Here is an 18,770-nt window from a genome sequence, read left to right on the forward strand (position 1 = left end):
ATTTCTAAGGTCACAAATACTATTAAGTAAATACAGGGTGAAGTTTGAGCTTAATTTTAGATTCAAAGGTTAATTTACGATTATGCCAATTTATCTTCAGAAAGATTCTTTCATATTAGAATAGTGATGTTTGATGTGAGGCATAGTTATGGTCGATAAAATCATTCTCTACCTCCTATATGTATTGCTGTAAGATGTATATTCTAAAAACAGAAGAAAAAGGAACACTTTTGTGTTAACCACCAAGTGGAGCCCTGGTGAGGATTGAACCTATGTTCAATAAAAAAAAAGAAATCCTGAAGAGTTAAGTGTCATGTGAGAGTACCTTTAAGAACTGGGTGTTTCATAAATAGCTGTAGTGGATATACCTTTAAGAAATGGGTATTTAGCAAATAGATGCAGTGATGTCAGAGTGTGGGTGGAGCTGGGCTGGCTGTCTTTCACTTTTGCTTTGAACAAAAGCTTGTGTGTGTCTGTGGGTTTTTTAATTTCGTTTTGAGAGCTGGATAGCTGCAGGAAAAGCAAGCAGCTGTATAAGGACCTCTCTGCAATCTAAAGATTGTCTCCAGATCATTTGGGTGATTTCAAAGTGATAACTGCTCTCAGTAGAGAATTTAAACCAGATCTGTGTTAAAAAGGGTCTTTTATCTTGTGCATGTTGCAAGAAAGAATAAGGGTTACTTATAGAATATTGCATCTGTGGGGATGATCAGTGTTGATAGTTGTTAAGATGTTTACGGTGGGTTTATAAAGTGTTAACTAGTTTCATAAATAAACATTGTTTTAGTTTAAAAGTTGTGGGTCAGGTGAACTCCATGATATGCTTTGGGGTTCTCTAAACCCGGGCCCATAACATGAGTCAATTTGATTATGCTCAAAGGACTGAGTGAAAGGGACGTAAAAAAAAAAGGATGCTGGAAGATTCACTCTGGCAAAGCAAGGACAATAGATCCTTTTCGAGTTTGGAAAACCTTTGGACTTTAATCACAAGAGTACAGTTATGCAGAGTGCAATTAATGTATAAATGCACCATGGGGCTTTTAAATATGTTAAGAAGTTACCAAGGAATACTTCTATGTAGTTTATTTCATCAGTTGGCCATTAAGTAATGTTTAGTCAATGTTAATTTTAATTTGTTGCAGTAAAAATCCTAAAACATGAAATCTTGTGATCCTTTGCATATCTTACTGGGAAATCTATATCTACTTTTTGAAAGTTACTGGTCTTTTCAAGGATTTAAACAATGTTTTGTATGTCACATGATTAGCTGAATTATTCTATCCAAAGAAGGGCATTTACATCCCCTTTTGTGTCCTCAGGACATTCTAAAATACTTTTCAATCGTCAAAAGTGTAGTGACTATTGTCATGTAGAAAACAGGGCAGCCAATTGGTGCACAGCAAGTTCCCATAAACAGCAGTGAGGTAATTACCAAATAATCTGTTCTTACTGATGTTAGCTGAGGGATAAATAATGGAGAAGGATACTTGGGTGAACTCTGCTGCTCTCAAATAACATCATGGCATCTCTCACATGCAACCGAGGGGGAAGATGGGACCTCAGTTTACCAGCTAATTGAAAAATAGCACCTCTGACAGTGCAGCACCTCCTCTCTCAACACTGGACTGTCAAGCCTAGAATGTGTGTTTCCAGTTTCTGAAGTGGAACTGAAAACATAAAACCTTGTGATATAGAGGTGAGAGTGCTACCACTTAACCAAGAATGGGGATGAGAAACAGATTAGCCATGATTGAATGGCGGAACAGACTCAATGGGTTGAATGGCCCAATTCTGTTCCTCTATCTCATGATCCAAGGCAGTAGCCAATGACAATCTAAGATAAATCATATGCAAATAATAAACCTACTTGTGGGGAATTACCGAGGAAAAACAAGAACAATCAAACAAGCATGGGACCATCAATAAACTGCACTTACAGGCGAACCTGTAAGAGGCAGGTTGTTTCCACTGGCGGGTGACAGCAGAACTAGGGGGCATAGCCTCAAAATAAGGGGAAGTAGATTTAGGACTGAGTTTAGGAGGAACTTCTTCACCCAAAGGGTTGTGAATCTATGGAATTCCTTGCCCAGTGAAGCAGTTGAGGCTCCTTCATTACATGTTTTTAAGGTAAAGATAGATAGTTTTTTGAAGAATAAAGGGATTAAGGGTTATGGTGTTCGGGCCGGAAAGTGGAGCTGAGTCCACAAAAGATCAGCCATGATCTAATTGAATGGCGGAGCAGGCTCGAGGGGCCAGATGGCCTACTCCTGCTCCTAGTTCTTATGTTCTTATGAACCACAAAACTCCATATAGATTTTGAAACTATTTTCAGCCGCCATCTTAGTTTTTCAGATGAGATAAAGATTTCCTCACCAGCTTAACAGAAAATGCTGAATTTACATGAAAATGCTAAAACGGACATGCATTTCCTGTGTTTGAAATGCCGCTCAACACATTTTTGATTGGAGGTCTGTGCCTCTCTTGAGAAGGGCGAGGCTGGAGTTCATGGCAGTTTCCAGACTTGACAATAGCAACTGAAGAGATTAAATGGCAAACGACAATGTGTGTGCCAAGTCTGACTGATACTAAGCTCTGTCTCCGGTGCTGTCAATTATTGAAGACCAATACCTCAATTAACCATTGTAGGGCACTGAAATCAGTTCAAATGTTATGTAAGAAAAGCACTGAAAAGTGAAGACTGACTATTTCAACTTTCCCCTGGCTAAAAGTAGGCAACTACCTTCAATGGGCTGCTTACCAAAGCAGCAGGTTATCTGTGGGAGAAATCACAATTTGACATTTGATTTTTATTCTTCGCAGTGTAATGGATATAGCAGTTTGATTTATTTATCTCCAGATTAGAATAGCTGACAACATCAAAAGTCTTGCCCTCACTGAAATTTGGTATTCTTGCCTTTGACCTGATGAGTGAGAGACAAAAAGCTTTGGTAACATGTTTCTCTTTTCCGCAATGGTCACGTTCTGTACCACCAAGTGATTGTTCACGCAAAGTACTGAGCACTAACAATATGTCCTGTTAGGAATGTGGGAAATTAATGAGATTAACAGTGAACTTGAGATGAAAGTAAAATAACAAGTTACAAGACGAGCAGGCATCTATGAATGAGGTGTGATTTTCCCAGTAACAAGAGTAGCAGGAGCCTAGAGACATTGGGGTGTGAATGACTATATCAGAAACATTGGGCTGGATCTCCCCTGCACTCCACTGGTAGTGGGTTTCCGATCGAGCAGAGAATAGAGTGTCGACCCAACACCTATCCTGTTCCGGTGCTCTGGTCCCCTACCGGCGGCCAGAGTGAGCTACATGCCACCCGCAGGTAGCACCATGCAAAACCACATTACATCATCACAAAGGGGCTGGGGGAGGGGGGTCGCGGTAGGACATTTTGATGGTGACGCTGCAGTCAACTCAGGGTGACCATGTAACCTGGTTGCATTGAATCGTCAAGGAAATCCTCATCAATGCCGATATTCTCAGTCTCTCCCTCCTCCCCCAATAGAGACGTACATTTCAGACTATAGCCAGCTATACTCAATATCTACATAGTGCTTCTGATGCCTGGACCGCTCTTGTGAAACTCGCCAATATAACCCCCTGAGAGTCTTCAGCATTGTGTGGCTTGCTGTATCCTTCATAACATCAGTCAGCAGAGGGGCGATATCCTAGAGGAAGAGGAAGAATAGCAGGCTTCATCTGACGAGGAGGATGAGGATGGTGTCCAGGAAGATCCGGGTGTGGAGTCTGAGCTAACAGGGTTGCCTGCCCAACATGTGATTCAGGGCCACCGCACATGGGACAACCTCATCACCACCTGATTTACCAACTAGGCTAGGCCACCAGCAGCTCTGTCACCCTGTCCCACCTCTTTCCTCCACCCCTTCAACACCCCCCCTCCACCCCACACAAATTCCACCTTCCCCCGAACCTCCCACCCTTTCCTTCTCCGTTAGTCCTTCCATCTCTTCCCTCTCCCTTTGTTCTTCACTCCACCTTCCTTCTAGCCTTCCACTCCCTCCAACTGGAGCCCCTGTCCTCACCACCGCCGAGGGTCATACCAGCACATTGGCAGTATCAGCAGGTCTTGTCCATGGGATGGAGGGTGATGAGGACTCACTGTGAGATGAGCTCTGGTGCTCCTCATTGTCTGACAAACTCTGACTTGGGAAGATAACTTAGCACTTTCCACTCAGATGGTCCCTGCATGTCTGCTGGTAATTCCTTCTAGCTGGCCCAAACATGTTGGCGGGGAGGGAGGTTGTTTGCAGAAGATGGTGAAAACATTCTGGGCTCGCCCACTTGGGATGCTGTCAAACAGGGCAGCCTCGCACTGCTAATTCTATGCTCTGCCACTTCTCGGTCATGGTCAACCATATGGGATTTTCATGTGTCATGGGTGCCTACTGTGCCCCACCATCTTTCACACCTATGAGACAGAGTTTAGAGGCAGATCAGACTGGTGGTGCAGAAGTGTTTAATGGTGAGTATTTATAATAAGTGTGCCCTTCCCCCTTACAATCGATGACACCCCTGCTAACGTGTCATTTATCTTCCTACCCTTGTGGCTACCGTTTCTTTTAGGCCTTAACCCAGACAGCACATCAGACGTGGAGGCGGCCTGCTGCCCCTCATGCCCTCTAATGCCCTAGGCATTAGTCCTCTGGAGGGTATGGGCCTGGATCAGCCCGGCTGATTTTCAGATGTCTCCAGGGTCCCAGGTTCAATTCCGGCCTCGGGTGACTGTCCGTGTGGAGTTTCCACTTTCTCCTCGTGTCTGCGTGGGTTTCCTCTGGGTGCTCCAGTTTCCTCCCACAATCCAAAGATGTGTGGGTTAGGTGGTTAGACTATGCTAATTTCCCCTTAGTGTCCAAAAGGTTAGGGGGGGGGGGGGGTTACTGGGATGGGGTGGATGCGTGGGCTTAAGCTGGGTGCTCTGAGGGCCGGTGCAGACTCGATGGGTTGAATGGCCTCCACCTGCACTGTAAATTCTATGATTTCACAGGTGATGTGCCAGCCTGTCCTGCCCATGAGGTATGCTAGTGTCAGGTAGCAGGAAAGGGTGGATTTGTAAGCGCTGAGGTGTTCCCATGCCTCCCATTATGGTACTCATTACTTCCTTTCCAATCAGGGTATTCACTGGCCAGAGGGGAGGCTGGAGTGAGCTCTGGATGCGCGTCCTTGTCTGAACCATGGTTTTGTTGCCCTCAGTCATCAGAGACGGAGATTGGATTATGTCCTTCAGTGAGCGAGCCATGTCCCTCATTTCCCTCACTGCCACAATAATGCTGCCCTTTGCCTGTGACATGGCCAGTCTAGCCAAGGTCAGCACCCAGCCAATGCTCTCAATGCCCCCACTTTGGAGAATCAAGGGTTATGGGGATAGGGTGGGAAAGTGGAGTTGAGGATTATATCAGATCAGCCATGATCTCTTTGAATGGCAGAACAGACTCGATTGTCTGAATGGTTTATTTCTGCTCCTACATCTTATGGTACCAACTATGACAATAGACGTGGAAAGATCCAGGGATAGGATTACACTAGTTTAGTTTCAAAACCAACGTTGGCCCCGGTGCAATGGACAAACTCCCTAATTGTAATCATTATTTCCATGATCCTTCAATTCAGTAATTTAGATAGAATTTACAGTGCAGGAGGCCATTCGGCCCATCGAGTATGCGCCGGCTCTTGGAAAGAGCACCCTACCCAAGCCCCCACCTCTACCCTATCCCCCATAACCCAGTTACCCCACCCAACACTAAGGGCAATTTTGAACACCAAGGACAATTTAGCATGGCCAATCCACCTAACCTGCACGTCTTTGGACTTGTTTGAAAAAAAAATGGGTGCTGCAAACATTTTTGACCTATCTTAGTTTGATAGACAATAAAAGTACAACGCCTCTCCGTGGTACTGGGAAATTTATTTATGTAACTGTGGTATGAGGGAAACAAAGGTATTTAGCTGCCTGCAGTGAGTGAAGGGAATAGGTATTTATTTTTCTGGAACACATCTAAAAACACTTACTTCACTGCTGCTAGAAACCGCTTACAAACCTCTTTCCAGAGAAATTCACCCTGCCCTCGGCAACAGTGTAACATCTGACTCAATGCGAGACCTGGTAGCAATTATGCATTGAATTACAGGTTACTTTTAATCAACGTATTTTGACAAAGGTTGCCAAATATCTGATCTGGAGCTAGTAGTTTTCGGCGACAAATGTTTACCCTCTCATTTCAACAAAATCCTCCAAACAATGCACGTAGTTCTAACAATGGTTTGGATTACATAACCACAATGAAATTTACGTGCTATAATGAATCTTTTTACACCATAATTCCCCTTGCCCTACTTGGCAATAAAAAAGCAGAATTGACTACTTGTTCTGTTTTACTCATTTATTATGGACTTTTAAAAAAAATCATGACAATATAAAACAAATATTTCATTTGTTTAATACATTTATACTCTGACTCCAATCTTTAATACAATCAATTGTTACAGGTCAAAATGGCAGTGAACAATAATTTGAGGATTATTCTGCACTCTGACGAACGACACTTTGCACTTCTAATTTTATTTTTATTCTTTCATGGGATGTGTGCCTTGTTGGCAAAACCAGTATTTATCACCCCCTTCTATACAATGGCATGCCCTGGTAGGCTATTCCAGAGGGCATTAAAAGTCAACTATATTGCTGTGAGTCACATATAGGTCAGACCAAGTAAGAAGGGGACATTTCCTTTCCTAACTGACATGAATGAACCAGATGAGCTTTTGTGACAATCCAGTCCGGTGTGCCAATTACTGATACTCACTTTTTAAAGAAATTCCAGACTTATTTAATTAGCTGAATTTTAATTCCCTAGCTGTCCAGGTGGAAAGTGAACTCAGACTCCAGGTCTCTGGACTACAAGTCCAGTAATATAACCACTGTGCAATTTACCCCCTAATACAACTACTGGTACATAATTATACATATACTTAAAAAAAAGTTCTGCATTAGGCAGCACTGTTGACATAAATAACATTTTTAGTCAAGTGTGATGATGAATGTGTACACCTTTTGTTGTATATCCACTTGGAAATATGAAATTAGACTAAATTGGGGGTTCAGTTGCAAACGTTACTAAAATGCCAGGAATAAATGCAGAAAATAATCAAAAAGGCTAATCGAATGCAAGTCTTTATATCTAAAGGATTGGAATATGAAGGCACAGGGGTTATACTGCAGATATACAAAACCCTGGTTAGACCCCACCTGGAGTACTGTGAACAGTTCTGGGCACCACACCTTAGGAAGGATATTTTAGCCTTGGAGGGAGTGCAACGTGGGTTTACAGAAATGATACCTGCACTACAGGGGAGTTACGAGGCGAGGTTACTCAAATTAGACCTGTTTTCGCGAGAATTTGGAAGGTTCAGGGGTGATCTGATCGAAGTATTCAAGATATTAACAAGGAAAGACAGGGCACATAAGGATAAACTATTTTCACTGATTGTAGATTCTAAAACTAGGGGGAAAGTCTAAAAATTAGGGCTGGACCGTTTAGGAGAGATGTTAGGAAGATCGTCTTCACTCAAAAGGTGGTAGAGGTTTGGAACTCTCTCCCACAACCAGCAGCTGAAGCGAGATCAGTTGTTAATTTTAAATCTTAGATAGATTTTTGTTAAGCAAAGATATTAAAGGGATATGGGTCAAAGGCTGCAGGGGCAGCACAGTAGCTCGCACTGTTGCTTCACTGCGCCAGGAACCCGGGTTCGATTCCCGTTTTGGGTCATTGTCTGTGCGGAGTCTGCACGTTCACCCCGTGTCTTTGTGGGTTTCCTCCCACAAGACATGCTTGTTAGGTGAATTGGATATTCTGAATTCTCCCTCAGTGTATCCGAACAGGCGCCGTAGCGTGGCGACTTGAAGATTTTCACAGTAACTTCATCGCAATGTTAATGTAAGCCTACTTGTGATACTAATAAAGATTATTATATGGAGTTAGGTCACAGATCAGCCATAAGCTCACTGAATGGCGGGACAGGCTTGAGTGGCTGAATGACGTACTGCCGTTCCTATGACTTATTTATACGTGGTGACCTTCCAAACTGTGCAGAAACAATCTTTGAGCTTAACTGAGGGGTTGGAATGGTTATGGCTGTTCTGTCCTTTGTGGTAGCAATTTCAGATGAAGAATTAAAAGTATCAGACATAGTGTACCAATTGAGCTGCAATTATTGTTTTGGTACAATGAATAAGCCTGGTGATAACAGGGCTCGTGATTGAGATACTATTTCTTTAACATAGTTCCATAATGTAACTCTCAACATGAGAATGGGATGTTTCTGGACTATCAGTTTCAAAGCGCATGTTCAGCAACATCAACTGTAGTTTAGTCAGACTTACTATGTGGAAAGAATGCAGTTTGGGGCACAGAGACATGAAATAATATTTCTAAACCAATACTGAAAAATTAACTTTAATGTGCCATATAAACTGTCACAACACTCCTGAACAAAGGTGGCATTGCTAACTGCAAACTTTGAATTGGAAGAGAAATGCCTTGAACATGCTCTACTGTGTGGCCGGAAGTCTCAAAGGTTCCCAAACAGCAGAATACCTTCACAATAAGTTCAATTCAATGACGTGTCACAATTCTAGGAGAATTTATTTATTTTTTCTTGAAGAGCGCATCTGAATAAAGTGTTTTACAATTAATTTTAAGAACACGCAACATTTGGTGTGCAAATCACAGGCCTTGGATTTTAAGAATTCTCCTTGGTGATGAAAAGTATTACTGACATTTTAATTTGTTCTTGGGTGTGTTTACTTCATGTGATTAAGGGCTACCTACAGGATCTAAGACCATAATATAATGTCAAACGGCATAATTTAGGGAGAAAGGGCACAACATTGGAGTTGAAAACATAGAACCTACTTGAGGTAAGATTGCATAAACCTGGCTTGTATTCTCTGGAGTGTAGAAGATCGAGAGCTGAGCTGATCAAGATATTTAAAATGTCATGAGGATTCCATTGGGTATTTACAGATAAACTACTTACCCTAATGAGTGAAGAACAAGGGGGCATAAAATTGGAGCTAGGCCAGTTTGGAGGAAAATCAAGAAGCATTTTTCCACAGAAAGGATAGTGGACATCTGTAATAGTCTCCCCCAAAGGCTGTGGATTCTCAGATAATTGGAGCCTCCAAGACTTAGTTAAGGGAATCAATGGATATAGAGTCACAGCGGTAAATGCAGTTGAGGTACAGCTCAGCAGAGATGTATTGAATGGCTGAGCAGGCTAGCGGGCATGAATGGCCTGCTTGTGTTCCTATGACAATGAAAAAAAGTTTTTTTTTTTATATAACATTACAGAATCATAAACAGTAGCACAACTTCCAGGAACAAATCATCCCACTGAAGGAGGCCATAGAAACACGATACAGAAATAGTCTTCATCACCGTCTGAAAATTTCTTAATAAAAATGAATGCTACGCTTGAACTTTTGTTTCTGCTTTGTGATGGGCTCCTCCCTCATTCGTAAATAGAGATTTCTTGCATGTCAGCATGAGGAGCAGTAACATAGGGAGATGCCAGAGGCTGCAAAAGAAAAGTTTTCGAGCGCTGCTGCGATTTGAATCCCTGTAAAATCGATAGCCGAGGTAGCTGATATACAAGTTGATTGGGAGCGAAATGAGTGGAAAAGTCCATGTGGTTACATCAAATACAGGACACAGTGTTGACAGTCCAATGAGAGCAATGCAGTGGCGGAGTGCCACCCGCTTGCATAGCAATGGATGTGTGACTGACATCATGCGGTAGCCACCTCGTGAGTAATCTTCTCGAAGGTTCCAGCTTAAAGCATTGAAATGTGGGAACTGCCAGGAATACAGAAGACCACCTAATAGCAAGGCACCTAAACAGAGGGACAGGGGGGTCAAGTATAAGTTTCCAAATAATGACAAATTCCGGTATTCCTAAAATGATTAAATTCAAAGTTTATCTACTGCACATTATGTGAAAAAAAAACATTAGAAAGCTTTTACACTCAATTCCTTGCAAAATAAATCCTCAATCTTATGGCATCAAACAAAGTGACAGGTAAATCAATTTGGAGCATTCTTTCACACATTCCAATGCCCATGTGCACATTGGTTTCGGCACTGACTAACATGCCATACTAGGATATGAAAATCAGAGAAAAATATACTACTAATTACAGTGCTTAAACGTGTGACTAGATCATTAATTGTTAAACCTTTAGATCCACAATTTAATTTTGGGGAAAAAAAGTCTCAAGGCGTTAGAGGAATTGCAGCAATGTGTGTGTTGGCAGTGCACCTTCGTCAATCCTCTTACATTTTGTCACTGGTGCAAGACCATTAGACAAGATAAACTGATGCTGCTCTGTTGAACTATTCCTAAATGCAAATGATTCGAAGATCACTAAGTGAGCATATCACATTTTGTTAACTATATTATCACTGCTGCAAAGATAAAAATATAGGAACAAATGAAGGTGGTTGTGTCTCCAGGGAGCTGTCAGAAGACCCTTACTGCACCAGTACCCTTATTGTGTCTGCAAAACATGGGAGAACCTGACCAGTCAGTATTACAAGAAAGGACTGTACATTGTAAATCATGACAATTTGTTTAGTCTGCCTGACTTGAACACATCTCCGAAAGATAAGGGTTCAAAGTCCATTGTCTCGTGTAGTTGGACTACCTCAATAATCTATTACAAAACTCCCAGCAGATAAGAGATCGATTACACATTAGATCCTCATTACACAAGATTAAATCTATTTCAACTGTCACAAATATCAAGGAATGATCCAGAATTATGGTAAAATATGCATTGTATCAAAGTGTCTTTAATTCTGCACACAACAGGCTCCCATCGAATTTGGACCCTCGGGAGAAAGCACAAGGCTCGAGGTCAAGTCTTGCTGCCTAGTGAGGGAGGGAAATCCAAATGCAGATTCAGTGTAGGCTGATCTTTGTGCTATACCTGGGCAGAGATGCAACTATCATCTAAGGCAAGGACTGGTGTGCAATATGATAGAGGCAGAAGCTAGATCAAAAGTAAATTATCACGGGTAATACAACACAAGCATGAACTGAAAATCTAATGGTTGACTTTAGGAAAATGTCAACATCCTGTCCAAGTTTCTGTCACTTAAGATATAGCGTCAGCAATACCAAAATGAGGACCTCAAGAGGCAGAACTAATATAATCCCCACTTTCGTCACATATATAAGAAATTCCCTAGACAGGATTTTGATTTTATGCTGACTTGCAGTCCCACATTTATTTTTGCGTCCATTGACCCAGCATGGAGAGCTTAATTGTACCCTTGTAAAGGTCTTGTAAAGAAACTAATGCCACGCGTTGGAACAAAGTGCAAACTTCTTTCTGTTGTGACGGATCTGTCGGTAGGCAAGGAGTCTAAAGTGCTAATACATTCAAGTGAACAGCTTTAGAATTCTGTTAAGTTAATTCTGAAATAACTCAATTTTAATTTTGCCCTGGTATGATTTTCAGTTCTAGCAGCCAAACATTTCAGAGTGTGCAGTAGACACCTCAGAATTTCATGGAGTATAGAATTCTAACTAATACGGTCTTAAGTAACACTTTTTAACATGAAATAAATAGTGGAAATAGAATGCTTGACGACCAATTATAGAAATACTGCACGTTTGAGGACTAATTTGATAACCCAAGTCATTTTATCATAACTTTCCAAAGGATATTCTGTTCGTACTCATGGACTGTCCTCTTTACAGCTCAGCACGGAAGTGACAGGATAGACAAGAGTCATTAGCCCTGTTTACATTAGCAGATGGAACGACTATCTGGTCAGTGGGGTTGACGGAGCCTGGAGCTGCCCTGTTTACATTACAATCTCAGATCAGGGCAGCTCTGATGACAGATTATGAGTTGCATATGCTCGTTTCACTTGGAAATGTGTCAAAGGCTACAATATGGCAGATACTTCCAACAGTATTCAGCTGGCTTCGCAGTTGCTAGGTAGCTCAAAAGGCCATCACAGCGAGGCCACATGAGGTAGCAGTTTATACAACGCTTATTTTGATGTCAAACTATTACAAAGCTCTAGGAAGGAGAATACTTGTGGTTTCAGAGTGATTATACCACACTTGTGGCATTGAATGGAAGTAGAATATGACCAAAATCAGTTGAAATTCAACCTTGATGTTAAACAATTTATATCTGCCGAGTTAGTAACAGTTTGATATTATTTTATTATATTTTTAGCGGGAGGTCAGAACAATGTCCCTACACTCTACTTGCTCTGTTCTGGTAATTTTAATTGAAACAAAATTTATGATAAACCATTTATACACATTGTTCAGGAGGCTTGTCAGGCTGAGAGACAGTACCAACTGTGATCAGCTCCACTCAAAACTTTCTGCACAATTTAAGTAGAGTTCCTGGGATCCCAGCAGAAGCAATTTCACCCAAGCTTGAATTCATATTGTATTCACTTTGCAACAAACATTAGAGCTCGAATGAGACAATTGACAATGAATGGCAAGACTGGGCAGGAGGTCCTTTATCAACGTACTTCAGGCTTGGTTCCAAGATTGAAAACTGCTGCATTAATATCAATTCACATCCGCAGTAAAACAGTGCCACTTGAGTACTGTTGATCTCAGGCCACCAAGGCAGCACACTATCTGGTGCTTTCCTACTGAGTCACCACCCACTATGAGAAAATCTCTTTATCTGATTAACAATTAATGATAAGGGCCATCATGTGTCCATTGGGACCACCTTAGATCAGTTACTGGGTGGTTTGTGCATTTGTTATAAGCCCTCAATTTGTGCCTCGCCCAATTCACTAGAGTTGGTCCAGCAATGACGTGACATTTAGCAACAAGTGGGTCAAGTGCAATCTATGATTTTTATTCATGCCAGGAGAATATTAATTCATCTGAATAGTCACATTGTTCCTTCTAAACCTCAACTCAGGAAATAGGCAGGTTAAGAAACAATTAAAGGATGACAATTAACTGAACGATCATGTTTATCCTCACAGGAACAGTGGTCTAATGACATCTGGCATAAACATCTGAATGTGAACTAATTGGTTTTATCATAAAACAGTTGGCTGTTGAATATACAGAAAAGGAAACCTAGAATTCAGAAGCTACAACCGTTCTGCTAAAAATTTGGGGAATGTGATTCTTTGCTGTGGACTGCAGGAATAAAAATCTATTCAGTCTTAAAAAATGGCTAAATTAATACAAACTAGATAACCATTTGCTGCTGCTAACTGCTTATTTTACTGAAATAAATGCATGTCTGCATGATTCTCAATAGATCTCAAGATAATTATGGATGAGGAAGGTTGTTTTTAAAAATTCAATCTTGTGATGTGGACATTACTGGCTAGGATTTATTGTTCTTTTCATTGCCTTCGTGAAGAGCTGCGTTCTTGCAGACCATGTGGTGTGGTACACCCGTGGTGTTGTTAGGGAGGGAGTTCCAAGATTTTGACCTAGTGACGGTGAAGGAACAACAAAATATTTTAAAGTCAGGATGGTGGAGCGGCTTCGTGGTGTTGCCTTGTGTCCTTCTAGATGGTAATAGTCGAGGGTTTGGAAGGCGCTCCCTAAGGAGACTTGGTGACTTTCTGCGGTATATCTTGTAGATGGTACACCCTGCTGCTGCTGTGCGCCAGTGGTGGAGGAAGTGAATGTTTGTGGATGGGGTACTAACCAAGGGGTTTCTTTGTCCTGGATGTTGTTGAGCTTCTGGGGTGTTCTAGAGCTACACTTATCCAGGCAAATGGAGAGTATTCCATCACACTCCTGACTTATATCTTGAAGATGGTGGACAGGCTTTGGTGAGTCAGGAGGTGAGTTACCCACCACAGGATTTTCAGTCTCTCACCAGCATTTATATGGCAGGTCCAGTTCAGCTTCTGGTCAATGGTAACCCCCAGGACGTGGACAGTAGTATTTCAGCTATCCATCATTAATCCATCCATAAAATCCCTCCACTGTAGCTTTTACTTGGTTTGTAAGTAACTCTAGGGGTTCTCCTCTTTAATCCATATGTTAATCGCTCTCAATATGAAGAATGTCCGATATAGGTTTAGTTGTGTTCCTAAATTATTCAACAATTATCCTGGGTTAGGTTAGTTTTACTGCCATGAATTAATGAACAGCTGTGTCCAGTTGTTTGAAAAAGAAATACCTGCCTTAACTGCTCTTCCTAAAATGATTATTCATATGTACAACTAACACAGATACGTTTATCAGAAATGGAACTCAACATATACTCAGTACACATCCTTGCTTTCTCCATATGCATTTTTTGTAGGATAGACTTACCTACACCCATGGTACCAGTAGCTGCTGTCCAGCCCATGACTGGGGGAATGGCTCCAACCACGGACCCCACCCAAGTGTTAAGTATGCTCAATCGTTTCATTGGGGTGTAGCAGCATGTGTAGAGGAAAATGTTAAAGGCTCCCAAAGCTCCAGTCAGTGGATTCACTCCAAGGGTCAGTAGAGCTATACCGGGCACACTGCAGGCAACGGCAAAGGACACTGCATGGAGAGGGCTGCGGGTTTAAAATAAAACATAAATCAGCAATTTGCATAAGTTATGCTCCTTATACAAATCCAAAAGTTTTACAGAAAAAAAAAGACATCAGTTAATGCTGTTCTCAGTGTTAATGCTTCAGATTTCTGTGCTGTAGTTAAACGTCTACATACCAAATGAAATGTTGCCAGCTCTTTCTCCACTACCACCTTCTCTATCCCCCACAATAGTGTGGTTATAGGTAAAGTCACTGGACACATTCGTGTCAGGTATTTTTGTCTCGTCTGCTATTAAAGCTGCCACATCACTTTGAGTTTATGATGGGGCAAGTGTATTTTTTGCACATCGATAGGTGGATTGGGTGGAATTTGATCAATTAATAAAACCAGCGTTATAGTCTCCTAAAGCGACCATTCAATCCCACCGAGGCTATGCTGGGTCTTCTGCAAATTTCTTACAGTAAAGATTAGCTTGGGATTAAAAAATATAACAATGAGAAGCGCTGACTGGATATTAACTCAATGGTGACTAAATGAATGATAGATGCCACTCACATGAAGGTATTTCTCATGCATCATGTTTTACTATGTATACTACCCGTAGGGCTTCAACAAAATCTAATTAAATTATACTTATAATTCCCAGTTGCATTGACTTGTGGACAGACTATTTTCACTTCCGTTGTTTTTCCATTGAAGTGTTACAAGTAAAGTTTTGATAGCCTCAAAAATAGTTATTCTCCCAATGCCTTGAGTTTACAAAGCGAGTGAGTGAACCATACAGACAGTCCTAGGATTAATTCCTGTTCTATGCTGAGTTAGCTTTTTTCAGTTGGCAGGGTTCACACTTTTCATCGTCACCCAGTGACCCCAGGTTAAGGGATTTGAGTGTTATCAGAGGGCAGGATACACCTCAAATATGAACCCTTGCAGTTAAAACCCTGTTCGCAATTAATGTTGAGGCAGATGTTTGGCTGGAGCAAAGTTTCACTAAAGTTGTTACCTGGGACGAGGGGGTTGGCCTGTGAGGAGAGGTGAAGTAAATCGGGTTTATATTCTCTGGGGTTTAGAAGAATTCGAGGCAATCTCATTGAAACCTTCAAAATCCTGGAGGGGCTTGAGAGATTGGATGCTGAGCAATTGTTTCCTTTGGTCGGGATCCTATAACATAGGGGGCCAGTCATTTAGGACTAAGATCAGGAGAAATCTCTTCACTCAAATGGTGTTGAATCTTTGGAATTTTCTACCCAAGAGGGATGTGCTTGCTCCATTGTTGAATATATTTAAGGCTGATGGACTGATTTTTGGCTCCTCAGGGAATTAAGGGATATGGGGAGTGGGCGGGAAAATGGACTGAAGCCCAAGATCAGCCCACTGAATGGCAGAGCAGGCTTAATGGAAGGTGTGGTCTACTCCTGCTCCCATTTCTTAGGTTATGTCCTTATGGAGTACTCAAATGCAATTAACTTTTAACAGCGGACAAAATATTTAAAACATAAGGTATGTAAAGCCACTGATATAGTAGTCACTGGGGTTTAACGAAAGACAATGTTGATTAATAACTTTTACAAAACTTCCACTGTAGCAAGCAAATTACTCCAGTTCAATGCAAATTTGGAAAGCTGATTTATATCATTGTCACTGATTCTTTTGGAATCAGTGGTGTGTATCCCCATAAGATTTCAATGCAATGATATTTGTGTGCCATCATGACATTTGAAGTGCACAGACCCAAACATTGAAAGAAAAAAAAAATTGAATTTCTGAAGCACCTTTCATAACCCCAAGAGCTTGGCTGCCAATGAAGTACTTTTGAAATTTTAAAGCAGGACACATGACAACCAACTTGCACCGTCCTCTGTCCCAAAAACAGAGATGTGATACTGACCAGATAATCCATTTTTGCGATGTTGATTAACAGACACACGTTTGCAATGCAGGTCAAATATGAAACCATTAGATGCCAAGGATTCGACATGAGTTTGGAACTCAATGTGACCTCAAAGTGCTTCACTCAAACTGCTAATGCACCTTTGGATGCTGGATTTAATATCATGTGCACTTAACTCAAAAGTAAATACAGAATTACATGCCTTTAATGTGCAAGTCAATTAAATGACTCAAATGCAGGCTTGTTACTCACTCAGCACATGTTCTCTATGTAGCATACCTTTAAAACATATTTCCCTACATTACAACAATGACTCCATAAAAAATGCAATGGTTGCAAGTACTTTGGGCTGGATTAAGGGCAGAAAAGATGCTTTGTAAATATATATTCTGTTATTCAGTCAGTCTGTCCTTAAGTACAGCAAAATATGTACGTGGCGGTTTATGATTGCAAGTCCTGCAAGTTATGATAAACTAAGTTGCTTTATCTTAATTTGAATTTTACTGTTGCAGACATTACTTCGGAGTAATGAACACACATGTTCTGCATAAAGCAAAAGACACTCACTATTACACAGAAAGGATATAAAAATTAATGATGATTTTGACATATATTGTGTAAAACTGAACAGATTAACTTGCAACTAAAGAAACCAAGAAGCAGCTTGCTTTCAAACTGTTTGCCCAAAGGTTGCTGCAACAATCCCAACACTTTTTCTGACAGTCTGATTCTTTCATTATAAAAGAAGTAGTTGAACATGAAAAGTAACAGAATGTGGGGTTAATGAAACAAAGAAATTGAGGCGGTAGAGCTCTCTTGTTGATGACAATATCTTTTACAAAGGTTTCTTGGGGGCAGATGGTGTTACTTCACAATTGCATAGCGTGAACAGGTTCTGGTGCATGGCCAGGCGTGATTCCCTATCCATCATCCCAGAATGAGCCAGGAACATTGTGGAGTTTCACCAACCTGTCAAGCTAGGATAGTAAGCAACTTGCAGCAAGTGAAGGATGGACACAGAGTGCTGCGATGATAGAGACTCAGTTCATTCAGAGCAGCCACTTATCCTTTATCATGCAAGATTCCAGAAATCACAGCGGGGGGAATGTTAACGTTTAAACTCGTCGACAGTCAAGTAACACTTCAACCCACTTAGTAACAGATCTTTACACCTGTAAGCACTTTATACCAGGACTTGCAGCATTGCAGTACCTTTACTGTTTTCCTTTTGAAGTTTATTCCATTAAAACTATTAGCAATATTTTATTTATAGGTCCAAGGATACCAAATCAGTGTGCAAATTGGTGCGCATTTTGATAAAACATTAAAATTCAATGTGGGAAGCTTGCAATTCCAGTGGTGCTGTAAGGGAGCGTCACAGGGTGGGATGGTGAGTGAAAAGAAATGTTCTCATGCAAAAAGTGAATCTGAGCCATTGTATCTCATACGTGGGTGGGGAACATCAAGATCGTAGCTTGGGAGCAGCTAGCTTGTTCACTCTTTCGGCTGGGAAATGCTGAGCAGGAAGAAACCGATTGAGATGGGGAGAGGGGTGGTGGAGAAAGAGTCTAAAAGTTACAAGAGTCAAATAGAACTTTCCGTTATAAATTAATCCGTTGTTTTGTTAGATCTGAAGTCATGAGGACATTTCAATAACTTGTAGCAATTCCAGTTGGCGACTTGTTTTGCTTAATCACACGTAATACCACAGGTGAAACACCACTTTTCAGGTGCCACACAGGACCTAGCTGGATCTGATTACATTTTCATAAACTTTGCATTTTACAAGATAGAAAATGCAAATCCATAAATTTTCACTGGATTTTTTAAATTTATTTTTTTATTTACACAATTTGGCCATCAAACCTTCTGCTGTCAACCGTATTTAGGGCTAACTTCCAATAGTTTACAGTACAGCTGTCATATCATGGCCAATATGGTAAAGAAACACAAATTATCATTACTGAAATGATTTGCTGACTCCTGCATGCATAGATTATCACTCAAAGCAATATCATTCAAAGCAAGACTAATCATTTTGGAATAACTGTTTTTGTGAAGTCTGCAAACGCTCATCTCGAAATGCCTTCCAACCCATCCATCACGTATCCACGATATTTGTAACTGAGACAGATAACTGGATTAATGCGTGTAAGGGGATAATATTTTCTGCAAATAATAATGGATGTGGAGTCAAAGTATTTGATCAAGTAGAAGGCATGTCTGGGGTCAGGCGGATGTTGAAATGTAGTGGGAAAATATCCGCGAAGAGGGAAAGGTGTAACAAAGCCAGGGATA

General features: G+C 41.1%; 1 protein-coding gene across 1 annotated transcript in view; it reads right to left on the reverse strand.

Annotated features, from left to right (window-relative positions):
* Nucleotides 1-8,011: 8,011 nt before the first annotated feature.
* The window catches only part of LOC119953193 (protoheme IX farnesyltransferase, mitochondrial), a 156,619-nt gene continuing 145,860 nt past the window's right edge, over nt 8,012-18,770 (reverse strand). Inside the window, exons 6-7 of the mRNA XM_038777185.1 lie at nt 14,369-14,601; nt 8,012-9,923 (exon numbers count right to left, since the gene is read on the reverse strand). Coding sequence (XP_038633113.1) covers nt 9,499-9,923; nt 14,369-14,601 — 658 coding nt within the window. The 3' untranslated portion in view covers nt 8,012-9,498. The remainder of the gene's footprint in view (nt 9,924-14,368; nt 14,602-18,770) is intronic.

This window comes from Scyliorhinus canicula, chromosome 18 (genome assembly GCF_902713615.1).
Source record: "Scyliorhinus canicula chromosome 18, sScyCan1.1, whole genome shotgun sequence".
In the NCBI taxonomy this organism is placed as follows: Eukaryota; Metazoa; Chordata; class Chondrichthyes; order Carcharhiniformes; family Scyliorhinidae; genus Scyliorhinus; species Scyliorhinus canicula.